Source organism: Ochotona princeps, chromosome 25, assembly GCF_030435755.1.
Source record: "Ochotona princeps isolate mOchPri1 chromosome 25, mOchPri1.hap1, whole genome shotgun sequence".
NCBI classification, from domain to species: Eukaryota; Metazoa; Chordata; class Mammalia; order Lagomorpha; family Ochotonidae; genus Ochotona; species Ochotona princeps.
The window spans coordinates 10,407,885-10,431,972 of record NC_080856.1 but is presented as its reverse complement, the minus strand read 5'-3'; the positions used below and the strand labels follow the sequence as shown (position 1 = coordinate 10,431,972).

The 24,088-nt window shown below is 39.9% G+C and overlaps 1 protein-coding gene across 6 annotated transcripts in view; it reads left to right on the top strand.

Moving 5' to 3' along the window:
- Window positions 1-24,088, top strand: part of ST7 (suppression of tumorigenicity 7) — a 201,647-nt gene that overhangs the window by 39,050 nt on the left and 138,509 nt on the right. The window contains exon 1 of one of the 6 annotated variants that reach the window (XM_058655031.1): window positions 3,233-3,333. The exons of the other annotated variants lie outside the window; for them this stretch is intronic. Within the exon in view, the coding sequence (XP_058511014.1) occupies window positions 3,321-3,333 (13 nt within the window). The 5' untranslated portion in view covers window positions 3,233-3,320. Of the gene's footprint in view, window positions 1-3,232; window positions 3,334-24,088 lie in introns of those variants that run through there. 6 annotated transcript variants of the gene reach the window in all.

The following is a 24,088-nucleotide window of genomic DNA, read 5'->3' as shown; positions in this document are numbered from 1 at the left end:
TATTATTATTGGAAAGCCGGATATACACAGAGGAGGAGAGACAGAGAGGAAGATCCTCCGTCCGATGATTCACTCCCCAAGTGAGCCGCAACAGGCTGGTGCGCGCCGATCCGATGCCAGGAACCAGGAACCTCCTCTGGGTCTCCCACGCGGGTTCAGGGTCCCAAAGCTTTGGACTGTCCTCGACTGCTTTCCCAGGCCACAAGCAGGGAGCTGGTTGGGAAGTGGAGCTGCCGGGATCAGAACCGGCGCCCATATGGGATCCCGGGGCGTTCAAGGCGAGGACTTTAGCCGCTAGGCAACCACGCCACCGGGCCCATTTGCCACTTATTTTAAGAATAATGAAAGGTGCAGATGTCTTGAGCACAAACTAATGGAAATAGCTTTTGGTTTTCGAAGAGCCAGGAAGATGTAACGAATAGTGTAGCTCATTATAAAGTCATGGTGTTCTAGAGATTTAGAAAAGAGCTTGGAAATAATCTAAAATCTCTAATTTCGTACATGAGTTACTATTGTAAGATACCTAATCAAACTAGTTAGCTGTGCAGTTAAGCTTGTAATCTGTTTCTTGTTTCTCATGTTAATATTTTTAACTATTTTTAATTACTGGGAAAGAACTGCATCTATTTTTCATAGCTTGTGTAAAGTGGTCCAATTTGTACTTTGATTAAAATGAAAAAAACAGGTCCAGCTCAATGGCCTAGTGGCTAAATCCTTGCTTCCAAGTGCTGGGATACCATATGGATGCTGGTTTGCATCTTGGCTGCTCTGCTTCCCATCCAGCTCCCTGCTTGTGTAGGCTGGGAAAGCAGTAGAGGAAAGCAGTAGAGCAGTCTCAGGATCCTGTATCCATATGGGAGACCTAGGAGAAGCTCCTGGCTCCTGGTTTCAGGTAGGATCAGCTCTGGCCATTGTTTGTGCTTACGGAGTGAACCAGCAGGTGGAAGATCTCTTGGTCTGTCTCCTTCTCTCTGTAAACCTGCATTTCCAATTAAAAAGTAAATAAAAAATAGAGAACTGAGATGAGTCTTCTTAGCAGCAGTGACTGGTAACATTGATAAGAATCAATAGCTTTTGACTGGTAACATAATGGTGGTCTAATATACCCTGTTTATGGTAATTGAGTATTAGATAACTGAAAGATGCTTTCTTATTTGCTTTATAAAATTACTGGGAGGACTTGTTGAATGATATTAGATTTCTGTCATACTTACTTCCAATACTGTATTGAAAATGTGTGTGAGGGTGAAGCTGGCACATGGCTCAGCTGGCTGATCTCCCTGCAAGCGCCAGCATCCTGTGTGGGCTCCGTTTCATGTCCCTGCTGCTCCACGTCCCACTTAGCTGCCTTCTTACAGACGAAAGGAAGTAAAGAAGGAAAGAAAGAGCAAGAGACAGAGAGAGAGAGCTAGAAAAAGCAAGCCTAGCAGCTAAAGTCTTTGCCTTGCACGTGCCGAGATCCCAAAGTGGCCTGGGAAAGCAGTTGAGGACAGCCCAAAGCCTTGGGTCCTGCACCCGTGTGGGAGACCCAAAGGAGGCTCCTGGCTTTGGATTGGCTCAGTTCTGGCCATTGTGGCCACCTGGGAAGTGAATCAACAGATGGAAGATTTTCTTTTCTGTCTCTCCTCTTTTCTATGTATCCACCTTTCCAATAAAAATTAAGAAAAAAAAAGGAAATTTTTTTAATATTGTCAACTCTGCAATTATCCTAAGAGGAAACTTTCAGTGGAAAAGAAATCTCTAAAAACAAACAAAAAATTCCACTACTTTTTTTTTCAAGATTTATTTTTATTGGACAGGCAGATTTACAAATACAAGGAGAGACAGATCTTCCATTCACTGGATCACTCCCTAAATGGAGTGCAATGAGTGGAGCTGAGCCAATCCGAAGCCAGAGGCCAGGAGCTCCTTCCGGGTGTCCCATGCAGGTGCAGGGTCCCAAGGCTTTGGGCCATCCTCCACTACTATTCCTGGCCATAAACAGGGAGCTGGATGGGAAGTAGAGCACCCCAGACATGAACCAGTGCCCAAATGGGATGCCGGTGCTTTTAAGTAGAGAATTCCAGTTGAGCCATTGAGCCAGGCAACTCCACTATTTTTAAGAAAGTGTTTGTAAACCTTCAATACTGTACTTTCTTTGAGATACCTGCAATTTTAGAGTATTGTTAAAATATTTATTTGAAAGGTAGGATGGCAAAGATGGAGAGAGTGGGGAGAATAGGGGAGTAAAGGAGATTGAAAGATTAGGATGCTCCATATGTTGTTCCCGCCCCTTCCCACAGCATTGGGTGGCAAGAGCCCATGTGCTAGGGCCATCCACCTTCCACTGCCTTTCCTTATGTATTAGCAAGACGCTGAGGTGGAAGCAGAGCAACTGGGTCTGAAACTTGCACTGTGATGTGAGAGGCTGGTATCACAAACATCACACAGCATTGGATCCTTTAGGATATTCAATATAACTAAATTGTAAAAGATTCAACCATTCAGATTTCTTGGGGAAAAATAGGTAAAACTGATTTAAAAAAAAAAACAACCTTTTTTTTTTGGTCTTTTGGAAAATTAAAGACAGGTATGTCAAGATGAAGTAGCCTTTGTTATGGTTTATTTAAAGTTCTAGGCAAGATATACTCCAGATCAAGTCAATTGACAAGGAAGGAAAGATGGCTCAGAATATGTGGAAAATTGACTTGAATATGTAGAAAATTGACTTTTATATTCTGGGTCTGTTTCAGTGAGGGCTGTGTGGCCTTTCCAGCCAACTGCTTTTTTGAGACTTGGATAAATGAGTTGGAAGTCTTAGATATGCTTTAAGTAATTGTTCTCCCATCACCTTTGTTAGGTTTGTTTTAAAATTAATTGGTTGTGTTTCTATGGATCAAATGTACCTATATCCTGTCAAATGAATTAAAACAGTGACAAAATTATGACTAATAATTTAAATACTGACTCCTCCCAGGCAGTGTGGCTTTGTAACATTAAGTATTAGAAATAAATATTCATCTTATGTTCTTTATACTAAAAAAAATAAGAGACTCGATTTTTTTTTTTACCCTAGTTTTGCCCTTCTAATGCAAGAAGGAAGTGGGAAGAAATGGTGTGTTTTTTTTTTTCTCCCTAGAGTCTAAGAGTGACTTGAAAAGAGCAGCCAAAGGAACCCCAGCCGTTGCTGCTTTAGATAAGCATAAGGGTGCTAGGTGGGTGTTTAATGTCACGGGGCAGGAGGTTTCCCCTGAACTGTTTGCCTGTCCAGGGAGTTGTTTCATTTTGAAGTTAAAAGAATTGTACTTGGAAAATACCCAGTTTCCTGCGACTGCCTCATTATGGATTATACAGGTAAAAGTTAATTTAAATGATTTTGTCTGCCATTTAGAATTCCATAGAGTAATTTTTCAATTTATAGGTAAGAATTATGTTGCATGTGTACCTTAAAATTATTAAAAATTATTCCTGAATATGTATAAATTTTTTAAAGTTAGGCAAATAATTTATCACCATGAATAAATACTAGTTTCATTTCGTTAAATTTGTCTTCTGAATCATTTACCAATACTATTAAGATAAATGTTAATATATCCAGACCAAAAAAAGACACTGCACACTGAGGTGTCGATATTCTAGATGATCAGAAAGTGTCATGTATAACAATAAATGCTGTGTTTAATGCCTACGATAGCAGAAAAGCAGTTCACTAACATTTAGGAAAATCTAGGTTATGTATGATTTTTATATATAAAATATATTTAGTATTGGGCAAACATGTAAGGGACTTTCTGAGGTCTACCCTGGTTGTCCCCCATTTCAATTTGGGCTATAGTCAATAATGGACTTGAACTGCACTCTATCATTAATCCACATTTGTCCCTCTGGGGCAAAAGGTTTGACGTATAAACACTGGAGTTCAGGTTAAGCCACCCGGAGAATAAAACACAACTATGTACAGTCCAGAGCTGGTGGTTGGTGTGTTTTTGGCATGATTATGGTGGCTTTTACTTGTATGTGGCCTTATCTTTAGGATGATGATAGCATAATGAAATGAATTGGAGAATTCGTGTTTTTCCCTTTAATTTTCTGAATATGGATGCACTCAAATTTTTCTCTTAGGCAGCTAATCTTTTTCTTTTGAAAACTTCTTAGCTGTTTTCTCAGTTTCTGGTTTCACCAGTATAGGTTCAGGAGTAAAGTTAAGGAGTAAGTTAAGGTTAAGGAGTAAGGTTAAGGAGTAAAGTTAAAGTTAACTGTGGATAGTGGTGTTTGAGTGGGGGATTCCTTTAGATCTGAAGTTGACGTGTGGGTGGGAGATGAAGCTGTGATGAAGGACCTAAGTCTTTGCCCAAAGTTTGTGAAGCCAATTCAGAAGTGTATTATCCTAATATAAAAATCGGGATGATGGTCACATTGTTTGCTGACAGAAGGATTTCTCCTGCAGGGTAAAACCCACTTTCCATTCTCCCTATAATGAAACAGAGTACATTCAGAATAAATCTACCATAGTTTTGTATGAAGTTAGATCTGTAGATGGACAAGACAGCTGATTATGGTGTGCAAATGCAATCTTTGTGTAACTTCCAGGAGCTTGCTGAAGGACTTCTGTGGTGAATAGTTTTTGAAAGTAAAATACTTTAAGGCAGTTAATTGCCAAAAATAGGTTTGTTATACCTATTTCCCATTTTAGGGTTTCTGTTAAACAAGTTTACCCATATATGGGGTCATCACAAAGTTCATGGAAAATGCATATTAAGTAAAAACCCTAGATTTCAATTTTTTTTTGCACCAAATACAGCTAATTTATTTTAATAATCTAATTCAAGTTTCCACGAACTTTCCTTATAAGATTAATACCCTGGGATTTTTGTTTCAGAGGTATGAAATAATTTTCTTGAACAGAATAATTGATTAATTCTTTCACTTTTCTGTATCTTGAATACTACTATTACAACATTTAACCATTATTTTAAAGTAATGTTTTACATATATGTAATTGGTATTTAAAAATATGCAACATTAACAGGCTAAGTAGACCTCGAGAATGCTTATAAAAGAGGTTTGAGAACAAAGAAAAGTTGTTTTAAACAAATCCACAGATATGAGACTTTTGTAACTTGTATTTATTGTAGAGTTGATATGTAGTTTAAGTTCTTATCACAATAATCAGTACATTAAATTAGTCTGATATTGTAGGAACCTAGGGGATCTTCCTGATAATTTACCAGAAGCCAGCCTCCCGTTCTTATTTCTTCTTCTCATATCTCTTCTTTCTTTTTATCTTTAAAAGTTATTTATTTATATTTTATTTGAAAAGGAGAGAGAAATTTAGCAATATATGTTTAAATTGAAGAGAGTGAAAAGGGAGAGACAAGGAAAGAGAAGAAAGGAGAGAGAGACCTTGATGCTACCTGCTGGTTCAGTTCCCAAATGCCAGTAACAGGCCTGTTCCTGGCCGGGGCAGGAGCTCAGGACTCATCCCAGACAGACGGCCAAGATGCACATTAGCAGGAAGCTGGAATCAGGCCTATGGGTGGGGCTCAAACTTAGGCACTCTGACATGGCATGTAGGTGATGACTTAATTACTGCTTTGTCTTTCCTCATAATCCACACACTACTTAACATAATGCCCATATGCCTGTTACACTCACTAGGATATGAGGTTCAGAGGGGATCCCCTGAATGTAGAATATAGGCTTCCAGAAAATGGTGGTTGAGTGAATGCATGAATAGGGTTTCTTTTAAAAGTGATTGTTGACTTTAAAGATTTTTCACTGTTAATTTTCTTCATCACTAGTCTACTGATGTAATGATAACAATTTGGCTATTCAGCTTTTTTTTTCCTATTGTTTCTAATCTTGTCCTGAGATTTACCATCTTTATAATGGGAGGGCAGTGTTGTAGACATGGTAGTCAGCTTGGATCATGGAAAGATCTCTGTTGATGGAATGTCATTGTATGATGGTTTTGGGCAGTGCTGAGGGGAAGGTGTGAGTGGTGAGGAACTTCAGTTTTCTTGTCTTTACATTATTTTGCTTTAGGCAACAAAATGAAAGTCCTATTCATTCTCTGAACTGATTAAAGAAGAAAATTAGAGCAAATGGCACGTTCTGAATCATGTTTGTCAAAGTTAGGCCATCAGTGATGCGGGTTCAAATTTAAGTGTTTGGAAACACCTCAGCCCTCCAGGTTATGGAAGCTTTCATGGGAGACAGATGGTGGAATTTGTGTCATTTCTGCTGGCAAGCGAGATGCCTGAGTTTATTAGTGTATGGACTGGTGCTGCTACACTTGTCCAAAAAGTAGAGTTAAAAAATATTAAAGCCTGTAAGTTTCTCTTAGAAGTCTAGGCCCTCAAAAATACATTTCCATGTACATGTATGTATTCTTGTATGTGAGCTGAAAATGAGTGAGTCAGCAAAGCAGTTACTGTGTATAAACTATTCTCTGAAATTATTTCTTACCCAGGAACTGTCTCCTCATTCTACATTCCCTCTTGCCTTGCTGATGGTCACATCCACCTGCCATCTGAGTGACCATTCATATACAGCATCTTAAATGCAATTCAAATTTCTGACATTAAGGCTCAACTATTTTGAGGTGTATTACCCTTTTCCACTTTTACCACTGTAACTCAACATTGTTATTAATATTCTCCCTTTGGTTGTTGACTTGACCTATTATTTTGGAAATGATTGTATTGTATTGTTACAGTTTTCAGGAAGTTTTTTCTGTCATTTTAAACTTTTCTTTGGTGACCGTATTTAATTTTTAAGAATCTGTTTTCCATGATGCAGCTTTGTAGCTATAGGGGTTCTTCTCTCCCCTAGTCTTCCTCCTTCCTCGATTGCCCCTCCCTCTCTTCCTCATGTCATCATAATAGTATAGTCCTTTAGTACAAGTTATAAGTTCAGCTTTCTGATATTTAAATGTATTATAAGTATAGGCAAAAGTAGAAAACCTAGTAATGTAATATATTTGGTAGTAGAAGCTCATACTGTATAGTACCTTTAATAGGCAGCTTTATCTTTTAAGCATTTTTTTTTCACTTATCACTTTTTCTGTTTTCTATCGTCCCTTAACGTCATTGAATCCGTAAGATACCACGTAATTTTGACAATTTCTTAAAAATATTTTGAGAGGGAGAGTGGGAGTATTGCTTTGGAACCTCACTGCCTGGATTTGAATATCAGCAAATTACTTACTACCTGCATGAATTTAACAAACTATTTAGCCATTTGTCAAATGTGAATAAAAATGTTATCTTCTATGAAGAAGATAAGAGGATAAAATAAGTTAGTCCATGTAAAGTATTTGGGATATAGTTGGAAAAAAACACTATTGGTACTCTTTCCCACAAGAGTGTGTTCTTTATGTTTCAGCATTTTAGTAATATAGAGGTCAGTTTTTAATCTTGGATAAATTATGGAAAATTCATTTGGTGGAATATTATATATCCATCAAAAGGGTGAGATACATCTACTTATACTGATCAGTAAAGTTCCTATTGATACTTTAAGATGGTAAGTACTTTGGAGTTCTACATTGATTTCAGAATTTCATATTTAAATTGTATCAATTCAAAGAAATTTTTTTCTAAATTCAAATTAGTAGAAAAGGTTGTGTCCTTGGATGAATTGGTAGGGAAGAAACTTCTTGAACTTCCTCTGTATATGATCTTAAAAGTGTAGGATTTTAGGATTGCACAAATGCATATATACAGAGGACTTTTTGCTGTGTTGAACAGTTCACTTTAAATTCCCTCTATATTTTTCTCATTTTTTTTAAAAAAAGGTTAAGACTAAGGCAATGTGGGGTTACTTTTATTTGCCGTTGACTCAAGAAACTAAATATTACCTGCAACCATTTCTTTGAGTAAATGAAAAAGAAATGTATTACACTCTTTGCAAATGTCTGTCCACATGCAGCTGTGCACTGGGGATACAGCTTCTAAGGCGACTGAATTACTCTGGAAAATGGCAGGAATTTTCTTCGGGCAAAATCAAGGCAAGTCAGGCAAAGGAACAGAGTAGTTTGAATGTATATAGATAAGTAACATTCCTAGAGCTGCTATTTTTCACATTTGAAGAATTGTTGCAAAAGAAGAAATAGTGTAATTACTAATATTTAGGGGCGCATTGTGCTAGCACTTGTGCATAATCTTGCTGTTACACCTTATGTATTCGTAGGCTCAGAGTGTGTGTGTAATGCGTACATTTGTGATTGAATGTGCAGCTCTTGTTCTGTCAGTCTACAGAGGAGCTGCTTGTAATTACTTGTAAAGTGAGATTCTCTTATTTCTGATAGCCTTCCCTTGAAAAGTTACATTTGCTGCAGAAAACCAAGAACCCTGACCTGCCTGATATCTTTATGGTTAGTTGCTGTGAAGCCAGTATTTCAACTTCTTTGATGTCTCTTATGTGCAGTGTCACAAGATGAAGACCTTGCCGGCAGGCAGAATGTCTATGTGGTTTTTGGTCTTGTGCATTTTGTGACAAAGGAATTCCCGTTTGAATCGTGCTGCTCCCCTGAAGCCCCTGGAGCTCTGGCTCAAGCCGCGCACTCGGTCTGTGCAGTGTCCCTGACGTCATCCAGCGTATGCATAAGCCCTGCTATTGTCTTACTGCTACAGCAGAGCTGGGGATTGCAGTATCCGCTGTTGCTGCTCCGAGTCCTCCCCCTGCTGCTACCTAGCCCAGCCTCGCTGCATCCCAGAAGAGACACGTCGGCCTTCCTATGCCTAGTGGATTTTCCAAAGCAGCGCTGCAGTGTTTGGTGCTGTAGGAGAGATTGCTTTTCAGTCACACGGGAGAAAACCGAAGCTCCTAAGAGGAGAATCTGGCAGCTGGACACAGATTGGACTGCATTGTCTGGCTTCATGACCCCTGCTGTGTAGCCAGCTCATCTCTCACAGGCACACACTCTGTGCTTTTTCTTCTCTCTCTTTTTTTAACCCCTACCCTCGTCATCTTTCCTTCTTAAAATAATTTTTTTTTTTTTTAAAAGCAGCCTCTGGAGCCAGCCATGTTTGGCACTGAATCTTCATGTAAGTAAATGAATCGCACTCCTCTGCTATTTAGAAATCTGTCTGCTGTCATGGTTTCATTGACTTGGAGTTCATATCACTTTGCCTTTGGCCGTTTGTATTTTGTGTTTTGGCTTTAGTTACAAAGGAATTGGTCTGAGGGAAGGGGACTCCCCTTAACTGGGTTATTCATCCTTACGGCCAGGGATGTCACTGTGGTCAAAACCAGGCCTCCAAGAGGGAGGTAGGAACATGGAATCCAGGCAGCCTGCCTGGAACGTGCTGATTGATGCGATCAGGCCTGTCACTGAGCTATTGTTGTGGGCTTCGTGATGGTGCTTAAACCTTAGAATAGATACTGGGAGGATCTGAGATGATACTGTTTATTAGAAAGGAAAGACAAGTTCATTTTTTTTACCTAAAGAAAGAAAAAGGTGTCATTAGACACTCTTCTTCCACGTTTTCACAAAGTAGACTTTACAGCTTGATTAAAAGAGTAAGAAATAGCTCTGTTTTTGAAGATGCTTTTTTTTTTGCTTGCAGTGGCTTCGATTTTAATATGCCGAGTAGCATCACAGTCTAGCAACATTAGGTCCTTCTTAAAACTTACACAGTGAAAATGCCTTGGTGCAGAGCAGGCCCTGCACAATGGGATGGGTTGGACAGCACTTGTAGACAGTTAAAAATTGGTATTTTAACAAATGATCATGAACTATTTGAGGACTACTAATGTCAGGTATAGAATAATGCTATTTGTCAATGCTGTCGTACAGGTTCTGCAGAATATTTTGTCATCATCTGTAAGCAAAGGTGACAGTTAACAATTTCCAAAGAGACCCAACCTGCTGGCCTAGAACATTACACATTGGCAAGACACTGTCTTTGTGGAGGAGAAGGGAGGTTATGGCAAGAATAGGAAAATAATTTCTTGTAATTTGATCTTTTTTTTTTTTCTGATTTGAGGTGATCAGTGTGGCTAGTAGCATAGCTGATTATTTGTTCCAAAATTGTGGCATTTCAGAAGAGCTGATAACATTCAGATTTTTTTGTTTTGTTTTGTTCCTTGACTGGCTGTTTAAAAGTTAGCTAATTTTGTTGTTCCACTGTGCAAACTTCCCATGTTTGAAATCACTAGAATGCCTCAAGGTCAAGAAAGAGTAAATGGGAAATATGATGTCCCATTCAGCATGCGACAAAATTATTGCCTAATTTGATAAAGAAATTTTGAATTCAACTAATGGTATATGTGGAGTTATTGTCATCCAAGGAATAGAAATAGTTTATTAAGCATCCAGGACCATCCAGTTTCCTTTCAGTCATGGAGTTTTGTTAATATAGAAGCTTAGTTGTGGGTAGACATATTTATATTGTATGCTAAAGGAAAATTAGACCTGTTACTTTGGTCTGCAAATGGAAGTTGACACGCTGTAGGGGAGCCTGGAGTCTCTGACAAGGGACACTTAATATCTGATCTGTTTAATCAGACACACACACATCCGTTCTTGATTCTCAAAGCTGATCTTGGATATCACTCATGTGCTGTGTGGTACGGTGGAAAACTGCTGGTTGCTTTTGGTTTCCATAGCTACCAGATTTCCGAACAGAAAAATACCATTCGGGAGACTGGAAACTGTTGTGTGTTTCAGCAATTTTTGCTTTTCCTGAGGATTGGGTTTTCTTTCTGGCTTGTTGGTAGAAGCTCACAGATTTGTACTGTCAGTAGATGTTGGGTGTTGATAACAGACCGCCTCCTTTAGATGCAGAGATGTTCTAGATCTAGGCTCAGAGTTAAGACCAGTATATCTTCTTGGAATTCTGAAGCATAACTTTTTAGGTCTTTAATCCTCACCATTTTGGAGGAAATTATGAATTTGAAGCGTGTAGTAAATGCCTAAGACTAAGTGTGCCACTCAGTGAATTCCTGCCCATCCTTACTCTTAAAGAACCAGTATCCAGATCCCAACACACACCACTTCCATTTCTGCAGGAAGGTCTCACTGGTCTTTCTCATTCAATGTGACTTCCCCTCTTCATCTAAAAGTCTGCCACTGAGACTACTTGTTCACATAGATTCACGTCGTAAATGGTTCTTTTTAATTTCTTTTCTCCCTTGCTGTTTGCCTATAAGACAAAAAAAAAATTTTTGTTTTCAAATACTAGTTAAGCAGCTTGATTTTGTGTTTTAAAACTTTGAGATTAGGAACTAGCTTGAATTAGCCTAAAGTAATATTGTTTGATTTAAATGGACTCTACCCTGACAACCAAAACACTGTTTGAAATGACAAACAAAAAAAATTACCTGTAAGAGTAGACCCTGCTTCATCAAAACAATAAAAAGACTCTCCTCCATGTCCGACATCACCTTAATACCTTCACAGTGCTAGTCTCATCTCTAACTTAGGAATCTGAATAGAACACTGTTGTGTAGATAGGCCACAGTTCATCTATATTGGGCTAGTTTTAATTTGTTTTTTTACTTTGGGCTATTTTGAAACAGCCTTCTATAGTGTTTACACACTAATCATTAGGGTTGCACTCTAGGACGTTTAACTTTTGTAACTCCTTTTCCATCTGGAGGTGTTTCACGGAGCTGTAGTATCTTTTACTAAAATATGCTAGCTCTAAAAGTGGGATTCACATGCCTTTTCTACATATGCTTTGAGGAAGCGCATTTTTACTTTCTATTGCCAGAATAATTTAGGTGTAAGAAGAAAGTAGTATAAAATTTTTTTGGAGGAGGGAGGTCAATAAAATTTCGTATTTGGGGATAATTCATTTGATTTAATGATAGTTTATATTTTAAAATCAGTCAACTGAATTCTTCCAAAACAAAATAAGTTTACTATTAAAGTTTTATTGCATTTGTTTAAACAAATTTACTGCTTTATTAATATGAAGTGCAGAGGGAGAGAGAAGAGAGACAGCAAGAATGAGAGTGGGGGTGGGGAAGAGAATTTCCTACTTTCTGGTTCACTCCCCGCAGTAAATGCACATGATAGCTGGAACTGAGCCAGGCTGAAGCCAGGAGCTGGGCACTCAAGCCAGGACTTCCCTGTGGATAGCAGAGACCAAGTACCTGAGCCTTGTGTCACCTGCTGCCTTCTGTGGCTAGGATTGGGAGATGGAGTTGAGGCTCCAACTCGGGCATTCCGGATACAGGATACTGGCGTCCCAAGTAGCATCAAACCATGCCCTGCCTAAAGTTTTGAAAGGAGAAAAAGTTTTGCAGGAGCAAGAGAGAAAAGAAATGTGTTCATCTTTTCTTTCTTTGGAGTAGGGAAAGGTAATCCCCACTCCTCAGCACCACCTGCTGTCCTTTGGTTACATTCTGATAAGGCTGGATATTCTCTAAAGAATAGATATTTATTTTAAGTATGATGAACATTTATTCAATTAGCATTTATTGGGCCTGGTTCTCCTCTTTTTTCCCTCTCTCATGTGTAACTTTTTCAATTCCCAAGGGTGTCATTTAAGGTACAGTGCAGTGGGAATTGTGTCAAGCTCTAACACCTTAGCTTGCCTTCCAAAGTATCTGACTTAATAGTTTGGCGAAGAGAGCAACAGCTCACCTGCTGAGAAGCACGCTGTCCAGTGAGCAACTAGTGTTCTAATCTGTCCTATGAAAATGTTGTTACAATAAATTCTAGAGAATAGTTAGAGCATCTGTGAAGGGAGAAGAAGAAATCACCAAAGTGTTAACAAAGCAGTAGTTGGGACCCACGCCTGTGAGCCTAGCGGAGAAGGGGAAGTAGTGGCTGCAGGTGTCAGGGCATTGGAACATCTCTCACTGTACTTCCCCATCATCCTTTGTTGTCCACATCACTTATTGTAGTAGCCAGAGACTGGAAAGGATTTGAGCTACAATGTGGTGATTTGTGGGATTTGTCTGATGAGCATCACATATGCAACTGTTGAAATTTATTTATTTAGTGGTGTGTGTAGTGAGTTGGAACGGAAAACTTCTCAATTTTATTTACTAATTTATTCAAAGATTTTTAAAAATTAATTGAAAGGCAGAGTCACAGAGAGGGGGAGGGAGAGCCAGAGAGTGGTCGTTTACCCTTAAGTCTGTACTTGAATATAAAAGAAAAGTATTATCACAAGAGCTTAGATATGGAGAATATCATAGACTGTTGATCACAATTATGGGAAAGTAGTTATAGATTTTAGACATGGTCAGGTGGATCCCGAGATGCTGATGCTCATGTAAATTTTGACTAGTCATCATATTCTTTCTTCTAAAATATGCTCATTTGAATTTTCCTTTTGGGTTTATTGTCTATTAATAGCTGACATAACTTTTACCATCAAGAGTATTTTAAGCTAAGTAAGATGGAAATTTTCTTCCATTTTGGCATTTATATACTTATTTTGCTTGCACAGAAATGGAATAAAAATAGCAAGTAGTTATTTTCAAATTCTCAGATTTCTTATTTTCATGTCAGTGTTGGTTTCCCAGATTGTTAGTCTGAAGTTTGTTTAGCAAAAATGAAACGTGGGTTTTGTGTGATTTTTTTTTTTTTTCCCTTGTCACAATGGACCAGATTCATATCCTGTAGCGGTTCGGAATCTATTGGGGGAAATTCCCATATATGGAACTTTCTTCATAGAATCCCCATGGAGTTACACAGGATGTGAAGAGAAGTCATTGTTATGAATTCTGAGCTGGGAAAGCCACTGATGGATACTTTGTAAACAGTTATAGTATCTACATTAAGTTGGTCTAAAATACTATTAAGCTCTCAGTTTGAGACTAAAGGAGACACCCGACTATGAATTGCATGGTTTCTTTTGTTTTACTTTTTTGAGTGATGTTGGTCAGTCTATTTCCCTCCTAATTTGTTTTTATTTTTTGTAAAAGATTTATTTATTTTTATTGGAAAGTCAGATGTACATAGAGGAGGAGAGACAGATTTATTTATTTAAAATGTTTTTTTCTTATTTAATTGAAAAGGAAGATACACAGAGGGGGAAGACAGAGAAAGTTCTTCGTCTGATGATACACTCCCCAAGTGACCGCAGTGGCTGGTGCTGCGCCGATCCAAAGCCAGGAGTCAGGAACCTCCTCCAGGTCTCCCACTAGGGTGCAGGGTCCCAAGGCCCTGGGTCGTCCTTAACTGCTTTCCCAGGCCACAAGCAGGGAGCTGGATGGGAAGTGGAGCTGCCGGGATTAGAACCGGCGCCCATATGGGATCCCGGGGCTTTCAAGGCGAGGACTTTAGCCGCTAGGCCACGGTGCCGGGCCCAAAATACAGTGAAAATCTTAAACTTCCTATCCAAATACAGAAAAGGTGACTTGTAAATAATCAAAATACATATATTTTCTAATTTAAGCCATATTAATGTGTTAATTAATGCTTTATACAAATTAGGAGGGAGGGCCCAGCAGCGTGGCCTAGCAACTAAAGTCCTCACCTTGAATGTGCCGGGATCCCATATGGGCGCCGGTTCTAATCCTAGAAGCTCCACTTCCCATCCGGCTCCCTGCTTGTGGCCTGGGAAAGCAGTTGAGGACAGCCCAATGCACTGGGACCCTGCACCCACGTGGGAGACCCGGAAGAGGTTCCAGGTTCCCGGCATCGGATTGGCGCGCACCGGCCCGTTGCGGCTCACTTGGGGAGTGAAACATCGGACGGAAGATCTTCCTCTCTGTCTCTCCTCCTCTGTGTATATCTGGCTGTAATAAAATGAATTAAAAAAAAATAAAATACAGTGAAAATCTTTTTTTTTTATTTGAATTAATAGTGGATTCAGATATTATCAGAACTGAAACTGGATAGGCAGTTTAATACACGTATAAACTTTCATTTGTCACAGTGAAGTACCTGCGGCAGCTAACTTTGTAAAGAAAAGATTTATCTAGCTCAGTTTTGGAAATTTCAATTTAAGATTGGGCAGCCCCATTGGTTTGGCTTCTAAAGTGGGTGGCGTGCAGTGGGCGCGTGGAGTACATGAGGAGCAAGGATCCCGTGGTGAGTCAGGAATAGAGGTCTGGGTATAACAAACTCTTGAGAAAAGTACCTTCTGGGCCTGGTGCAAGGGATCCATTGGCTAATTCTTTCCCTTATCACCAGGACCCCATTTGGGCGCTGGTTCATGCCCCGTCCGCTACACTGCCTGTGTAGCTCCCTGCTTATGGCCTGGGAAAGCAGCAGAGGATGGCCCAAAACCTTGGGACCCGGCACTGGCCTGGGAGACCCAGGAGATACTTCTGGCTTTGGCCCAGCTCTGCTTCTGCCATTGGGGCCACTTGGAGGGTGAGCCAGTGGATGGAAGTTCTGTCTCTCCTTCTCTGTACATCTGATCTGCCTTTCTAATAAAAAAATAAATTAATCTTAAAAAAAAAAAAAAGGTAGCTTCTGAGGGTGTCTTGCCTTTCCCTTCTCCCCATCTAAGGACTTCCCACTAAGTCCACTTCCTGGACATAATTGGATTTAGTTTCTGCCCTCTTAGGAACCAGATCATGTTCAAACCCTAACAAATGCATGCTATGGACAGGACAGCAACTAAATGCCAGATTCTGTGACAAAGTAAGTATAGACTGTGGCTACTGGTTATCTGAACTCAAATCTTTAGCTTTACCATATTTTCAGCTGTCTCTTAAGTTCAAAGCGTGGCTTATCTGATGAATTCTCGATATTAGGAAAAGAGGGTATCTTAGTAAAGCGGGGCATCTGGAGAGCAGTGTCCAGCAGTGGTGAAGACTGGCAGAAGAAGATAACTTTGTAAGAGTGAAAGTAGGGGAGGTCCATCGTACGGAGTTTTGAAGGGACTCAGTGAGAGATCTGAAGGTAGGACTACACGAAACGGGACTACATGGTCAGGGTTGGCAAGTGCTCCATCTGGTTCTGCCGCTCCCCTGGAGACAGGCATCAGGGATCACAACAGGATTAGGTTAGTTCACCCAGTGTTGAATGTTCACGTCAAACACTTAGTCAGTGCAAGTTTTCCCCATGCAGTAGTCACATAAATACATTTTCAAAAAGTTTATAAGAACTTACTGAATTTTGAACCAAGATATTGAAGTGTTAAAGAAATGTCTTTGTGGGTGTAGAATAGATTATTCTGTGTCACAAATGATGCCCAGCAATTTTAATAGGATAATAATTCAGTTACCACTGGCCCCTTCTGAATTACATTTATGCCAAGTGAAGACATATCTCCAAAGAACAGCATTTTATTTTAGCATAGAAACTAAGATTGTTTGTAATCCTGATATAATTTTAGGAACTAGACAAATTATTTCCTTTTTTGAAAAAGTATTTACTTGAAAGACAGTGAGTGAGAGTAAGAGAGATGGGGAAGTGATGGGGGCAGGGAGATCTGTCAGAGCTGGGTCATGTCAAATCCAGGAGCCAGGAACTCAGCCTGTGTCTCCTGTGGGTGGTGTGAAATCAATCAAAAGGTGAGTCATCGCCTTCTGCCTTCTCCTAGCAGGAACTGAAGTGGAAGCGAAGGAGCTGGGACTGAAGGAAGTGGTGGTTTAACTCACTACCCCAGCACTGCTCTTATTTATTTTGTGTTTCTTTGTGAGAATTTCACACTTAATATTTAGGCTTTCTGGCAGAATTGGGGCAATACTGAGGCTGACCGGCATGAGTATGTTTTAGAAAATAACGGTGACTAGGTTTTGATGTTTACATAGTTCATCAGGGTACAAAGGGTCGAGGATTAGGGAAAATTAGGTGCGACCATTGTTGCCACATTTTCTTTTTCTTCCTCTATCTGGGGGAAGGAGGAAGATAAGGGGAGAAGCCACACCTAGCCTCCCAACCACCCCAGTACCCGGGGATGGGAAACGGCCGCCTGATGTCTTCCCAGGGTCCCCGGTGTGGATCATGCTCTGAGGGGTCTGCTCAAGAGGTTTCAATAATTCTGAAATGCTGTCGATCTCACCGATCCAAGGATGAGGAAATCCTTCCAAGGTCCATTAGTTGACATAGTCCACCTTAGAGTCTCCATTTGCCCAGATATGTGCTGTCAACGCTTAACTGAAGTAGTTGTCCAATTTGTTTTACCCTCCTTGTTCTGCTCTGGTACCAGATGTCCTCTGCAGGCCCCAATGGACTTGCCATATCTGCAGTGTGCATCTGGGCATGCCATCGATTGCTCCATCTTAGCCACTGAGGAGGCCCAGTTCTGACACATGTCTCCCATGGTCAGTTCACAGATCCTGCAATTCTCATGGTTGGAGTTCTGAGTCCAGTGGTTCATTTGGGGGGATCCCCAAAGAAACTTCATCTGAGGTGATCCCAGACTTGATTCTTGTGTTTGCCAGTACGGCGTCTGACTGTCTGTCACCCACATCAGACTTCGCACATACAGGCAGTTGCAATTTTTGGGTCAGTTCTGTCCCCTGCCCTGTTTCTTATGCAAGCCATTGGAAACTGCAGCCCCGACCAAAACATCCCACTACACACTCGGCCCTCATGTATACCAGTAGGAACTGTTGCCTAGTTGGAGTGACCTCCATAGCCCCCACTAGGCCTGCGCCCAGCCCTGGTTCCTAGTTCCTACATTTGCCAGTTTGTACAGGATACTGGCCAAGCCTGTCCCATACCCCATTCAGGTCTTATACACATCAGTGGGCATTGGAGCCTAGTTCAACCCAACTGACCCCACTATCAGCCCACACTCATGCTGGCGGGTACCACTACCTGTCCAGCCAAGCCCTCTTCTAGCCCTGGTTCTCATGCTCACCAGTGGGGGTGGCAACACGTTAGAGAGGTGCTCGTAGTTTCACTACTGGGCCAGTCCTGGATCTTGTACTCTCCAGGTGATTCTGCAGTTTAGCTTAACAGGATTCCCCCAACCCCTTGCCTATCCAGTTCCAGCATTTGCCAGCTGATGCTATGCAAAACCCAACCAGCCTGCACTTAACTCTGGCTCAGGCATGCACGAGTGGATACTTTGAGTTAGCCCAGCCTGGCTCGCCCCTTAACCCGTTCACATGCAGGCCAACAAGTACTGTAGCCCTGCTCAGCCTGGTCTGCCCCCAGTTCCTATTCTCACATTCACCAGTGGGAACAGTGATCCAGCAGGGAAGTCTGCTGCCCCACTACCAGGCTCCCCTTCTCCCCTAGGTCTCTTGTGTACTGGTTGGTAGATTCTGTGGTCCAGCCTGGCATGACCCACCACACCTTAGCATTTGCTGGAAGATTTTGTAGTCTGGCTCAGCCTGGTCTGTTCCTGGTTCCAGTTCATGCTGGTGGGTGCTGCAGCCTAGCCCAGCCCAGCCAGCAGGTTGTGATATTCTTTAGTGCCTTCTCAATTCCTGGATAATTCGGGGAATCCTAGGTGAGAGGCTCATAGACAATGCAAGACTGCGCTTACCTCAGATGTCTAGTTTCCCGCCTGAAACTTACCTAGATTTGACTCAGTGTAATTGTGTTCTGGCTCTCTTGCTACCTAGCGAATCACCTAACAACTTAGTTGCTGAAAGTAAGTATATCAAGGGCATGTGTTAGGTTGCTGTTGGGATACCTGCATCTCACTTTGGAGGGCCTCCTTTGATTCCTGCCTTCACTGGCTCTCATCTGTCTTGTAAATGGACACTTGGGAGGCAAGAGACAATGATTGAAGTACTTGGGTCCCTGTTACCCATGTGGGAAACCCAACTGAGTTCCAGGCCCCTGGCTTTGGCATGGCTTGGTCCAATTCTGACTATTGCAAGCATTTGAGGAATGAACTAGTGGATGGAAGATCTTTCTATGTCCATCTGTCTCTGCCTTTAAAATAAAATGAAAATTAACAAATGAAAAATTTAAACGAATACAAAACCCAAATCTCTTATCTTTCATTTGACTGACTGCTGAAGCCTGCTGATAGTTTTCATGGAGTCGGTCATAGTCACAGTCAGATTTCTTCTGGTGCTCCAATCACATAAAGGCTCACCTGAGCTTGAGCCTTAGTTGGGATTGTTGGCAGGAAAGCCTGTTGGCTGTGGTTTGGATGTGGTTTGGGTCCCCTTTGAGGGATTGTGTGTTGGAATCTTGTTCCTCTTTGTGGTGATGCTGGGAATACGGAATCTTTGAGATGGAGCTTTGAGTGTGCTGTCCTGGGAAGAAATCTATACTGGTTTCTCAAAGTGAGGTAGTTGTTCTGTTGAGGGCAACATGTTTTAAAGGAACAGGATTGGCCCCTCCGTGCCCTTTGACTTCCTGCCTAGCTGCATCATGGCTTCTCACAGGTACTCCCATCATCCTAGACACAGCCAAACTGACTTTTCCCAGAAATGAGCAGATAGCAGTATCATGCTTTTGAGCCTCCACAACTATGAACTAAATTGTAAACCTCTTTTCTTTGTAAGTACTCAGTCAGGTATTTTATAATAATAAAGGAAAATATATACCAATACACCTACACTTCTTCTTCATGTGACTCAAGCTTCTTATTACGTGGTGTGATATTGCTAGAGGGACATCTGATGACCAAGTATTTCATGAGACCTAGGAAGAAGTTTCAGATTTCTTGTAATCTAGTTACTCTCTGAAGTCACTTCCTCCACATTACATTGGCCAAGCAAGTTGCTAAGGTGCCTCTGGGGTCCTCTAAATCCAGGATCTGAAAACCTTTTCTGTCAAGGGACAGAGAGAATATTCTATACTTGTAGGCCATATAAGTATGGTCTCCTTTGTAATTAACTCTACCATTGTAGTGCAAAAACATCCATATACAAATTTGGTCGTGTTTCAATATTTATGATACATAATTTTAATTTCACTTAATTTTTATATATCAAAATATTCTCTTGTTTTTCTTTAGTACAAGTATTTAGAATGTTAACCATCCCTCTCCCCCAAAACAAAAAACAAAACCAAAACCAAAAAAACCCTCAAAGTTGGTTACAAGACCAGGCACGCAGTAGGCAGGATTTGGCTCATGGGTCTTAGTTTGCTAGTCTAATCTTTTTAGCATTTATTTAAACTTTATTTGAATTACTCAACAATTGAAATAATAATGGCAGACATATTCACGTATTATACAAAGCTGATATATTGGGTACTACTAGTAGATAAGATTACATGTTAATGTTTAACTTTTATTAGATGTATTTGAATATATAAATGTAAGTGTTTTATGTATTGAGCTCCTGTGTAGTATTATGGTTTTGGAAAAATGGTTTTGAATAAAACGAATGAATGAAAGAAAATAAACCAAACTCTATAATACTTATAAACTTAGTTCTAAGCTGCTCTCAGAACTCCGGGTAGCAGAGACAGTCAACATAGGGAGACCTGTTTGATTTAATTATGTGATACTTGAATGAAAGGAATAGCATGTATTAAAGCCAGAGTAAGAGCACAGCACTTTCAAGACATTTGTAATTCAGCTGTGCTGGATGGTGATGGAGGAACAGAAAATGTGACAATATTAAAACATGTTTTCCATTCCTTTAAGGTATTGTACAGTATGCCAACAAAGGAAGTCTAAAATAATTGTTTTTGAGGAATAGTTTACATATGGCAAAATATATCCCTTTTCAATGCACAGAGTGGTAAATTTCACAAATACATACATGTAGCCATCATTATAATATCAAGATATGGAATGTTTCAGTCCCCACATGTAGAATTTTGTGCAAATGGAATCATACAATATGCATGTCTGTTAGATTGCTCAGTATAATGTTTTTAGTTCCATTGTTCTTACTGGTATGCCATTTCTTTTATTATCTAGAAGTGGAAATAACCTAATTACCTCATTTATCTGTCTGCCAGTGCTGAGTGCATTCCTGTCTTAGGTTCTTATGAATAAACCTGCATGTATAATCTTTCAAGTATATTTTTCACATGGACATATGTTTTCATTTTCTTCCTAGTATAAAATATCTAGGAATGTTACAGATGAGACTGCCAAACTGTTTTCAAAAGTGATTCTTATTATACATTTTACATTCCCCCCAGCAATATATAGGAGTTCAATTGCTTCAGATTCTTGTCCACATTTGGTATTGGAAATTAAAGGTGTGTAGTGCCATATTATTTTAATTTTTATTCTTAAGATGTTGAAAGTCTTTTTTTAAAGTTTTTTTTTTTAATTTGAAAAGCAGAGCTATAGGGAGAAAAGTGTTCCATTTGCTGGTTCCCTCCCCAAATGGCCAAAAGGACTGGGGTTGGGCCAAAGATAGGACCCAGGAACTGCTTCCAAGTTTCCCATATTGGTGCAGGACCTAAGCGCTTGAACCATCTTCCATTGCTTCCCCAGGAGTATTAACAGGGTGCTGGATTGGAGGTGGAGCGTCCTGGACTCAAACCCATGAATCAATGGGATGTTGGCTCTGAAGTCAGTGGCTTAACTTGCTGTGTCACAGCATCAACCCCTGGCCATCTTTTAATATGCCTGTTTTCCATTTAATTATTAAATTTGATTTTTTAAAAATCTTTTGATTTATTAAGTTTTGAAAGATTCTTTAAAAGTTTTTATTTATTTTTATTGCAAAGTCAGATATATACAGAGAGGAGGAAAGAGAGAAATATCTTCCGTCCGTTGATTCACTCCCCAAGTGACCGCAACAGCAGGTGCTGACCCGATCCGAAGCCAGGAGCCCAGATCCCACTTCAGGGTCTCACACATAGGTGCAGTCCCAAGGCTTTGGGCTGTCCTTGACTGCTTTCCCAGGCTGCAAGCAGGGAGCTGAATGGGAAGTGGGGCTGCCAAGTTTAGGATTAGTGTCCATATGGGATCCTGGCACGTTCAAGGTGAGGACTTTAGCTGCTAGGCCATGGTGCTGGGCACAAGTTGAAAGATTCTTATATATTTTGATACAAGTCTTATTGGATGTATATTTTGGGAATATTATAGCCTTCAAACTTTTTGCTTTCTTAATGGTGTTACATTTTAAATTTTTATGAAGTCCAGTTTATCAGTTTACTTTGTCTTGCATAAGAATTTGTCTTACCTGTCTATGTAATGATTTTCCTTTACATTTTCTCACAGACGTCTTGCATCTGTGTATACTGTGGTTTATCCTGTGTGAATTTTTTTGTATGCTGTGAGTTCATAATGAATAGTAATTTTTAAATCATAATTGTTAGGTTATTCTATCATCATTTCTTGAAAAGACTATCCTTTCTACATGGAATTGGCAACTTTATCAAAACTCGGTTGACCCCATACGTCTGGCTGTCCTTCTTATCTTGAAGTTCCTTATGTTTATCCTTATGTCAGTATCATAATCTTGATTATTGCAGCTTTGGAATCAAGAAATATAAGCATTAAAAACCTGTTCTTTTTGATCCTTCCGTGGCTGTATAAATTCTGAAACTTGCTTCCCACTTTCTGGGAGAGGACCACTGGAATTTTAATGATTTGTTTAATGTGTGGAACAGTTTGGGAGATTTGGCATTTTGACAGTAATGAACATTCTTATTCATGAACGAAGCTGTTGTATTGGGCTTTTATTGAGGTCTCTAATTTCTAAAAGCAGTGGTAAAATCAGTTTTCAAAAGAAGAGAAGGGCTTTTTCAGTGATAAAAGAATACGTATTTGCAGTGGAGTGACTTACATAACCTCCCTCCAAATTATATGTTTCTAGGGAAAGTGCTGTAGAGTAAAATGTAAAAGTTGTGCTATTAATAGTTCAGATCCAGAGGACTTCTTTGCATTTGTAAAAATCTTCGCCTAAAAAATGAAATTTTATCAAAAAAAATCTTGCCATGAAGTTTTTCAGGGGTATTATATATTTAAGATTTATTTCTTTTTATTTTAAAGGCAGGTTTATAGAAAGAAGAAGAAAGTAGAGAGAAAAATCTTCCATCCACTGGTTTACTCTCCAAGTGGACACAACAGCTAGAGCTGAGTTGATCCAAAACCAGGATCCAGGAGCTTCTGGGTCTCCCATGTGGGTGCAGTGTCCAAAGGCTCAAGCTGGGATCTGTATGGGAACTGGAGCCTCCAGGAGATGAACTGGCATTCATATGGAAGGCTGGCACTGGTAGGCAGAGTCAATTGGGCCATCTTTCGAGCCTCATCAGGGATATATTTTAACAAATGCATAGGAATGGTTTGTGCCTAACGTACTTAACATTATGTTCATATAAATACTACTTTTATGGTTCTTAAAACGTTTCTCTCAAATATGGATTGCATTTCTTTTGTTTTATCTTAGCTATTTTACTATATACACTTTCCATTAGTGCCTAAATATTCACATTATTTTCATTACAAAGGAATGAATTTAGGAGTTTTTAAATCAGAATGAGAATCTCCTTGTTATTAAACTGCTCTGTTGTCCTGTTGGGTTATTACTTATTTTTAGTATGAAAAGTCTTCGGATCTACATGATTTCAAGATATTTGAAACCAAATCTCTTTCAAAATAGATTCACCCTTATTTTTGTTGTCTTTAAAAATTCAGTTAGGGGATGGCTTGGTGGTTTGGTAGCTACCATCTACAATGTAGGTCGGTGCCAGTTTGAGTCCTGGTTACTCCACTTCTAATGCAGCTTCCTGCTGATTCCTCTGGGAAAGTAGCAGAAGATGGTCCAAGTCGTTAGGTCCATGCCTGGGGAACCCAGATGGAGTTATAGTCTCCTGGCTTCCCCTGCCCCAGCTGTAGGTGCTGTGATCCAGCAGATGGAAGATCTCTCTTTCCCTTTCTGTAGCTCTGCCTTTCAAATAAATAAATTCCTTTAAAAAAATCAGCTGAACTTGAGTTTATTTAAAAACAATTAAAAAAAAACTTTTCTCATTATTCGATATTACTCAAAGTGGTTTTTTGAGTGCTGACACTTGATTCTGATTTGACAGAAATTGAACTGAAATAATGTTTCAATGTAGATACATTATAAGATGAATCTATATGCATGTTTATCTAATGCCTACAGCAGCTGACATTAAACTTCTCTACCCTTGTTTTAGGATGTTTATAAAACTGTAATAACCTCTAGTTCAACAATGCAGAATTTCTTTAAAAAAAAGTTAATTTGAGAGCTGGGGAAGGAGGGAGAGGGGGAAGGAGGGAGAGGGGGAAGGAGGGAGAGAGGGAAGGAGGGAGAGAGTGTGCAAGCCAGAGAAAATTGCTAGCTGTTGTTAACCACTCACATGGCTGAAACAGCGAGCCAGGGCTGGGTTAAGCAG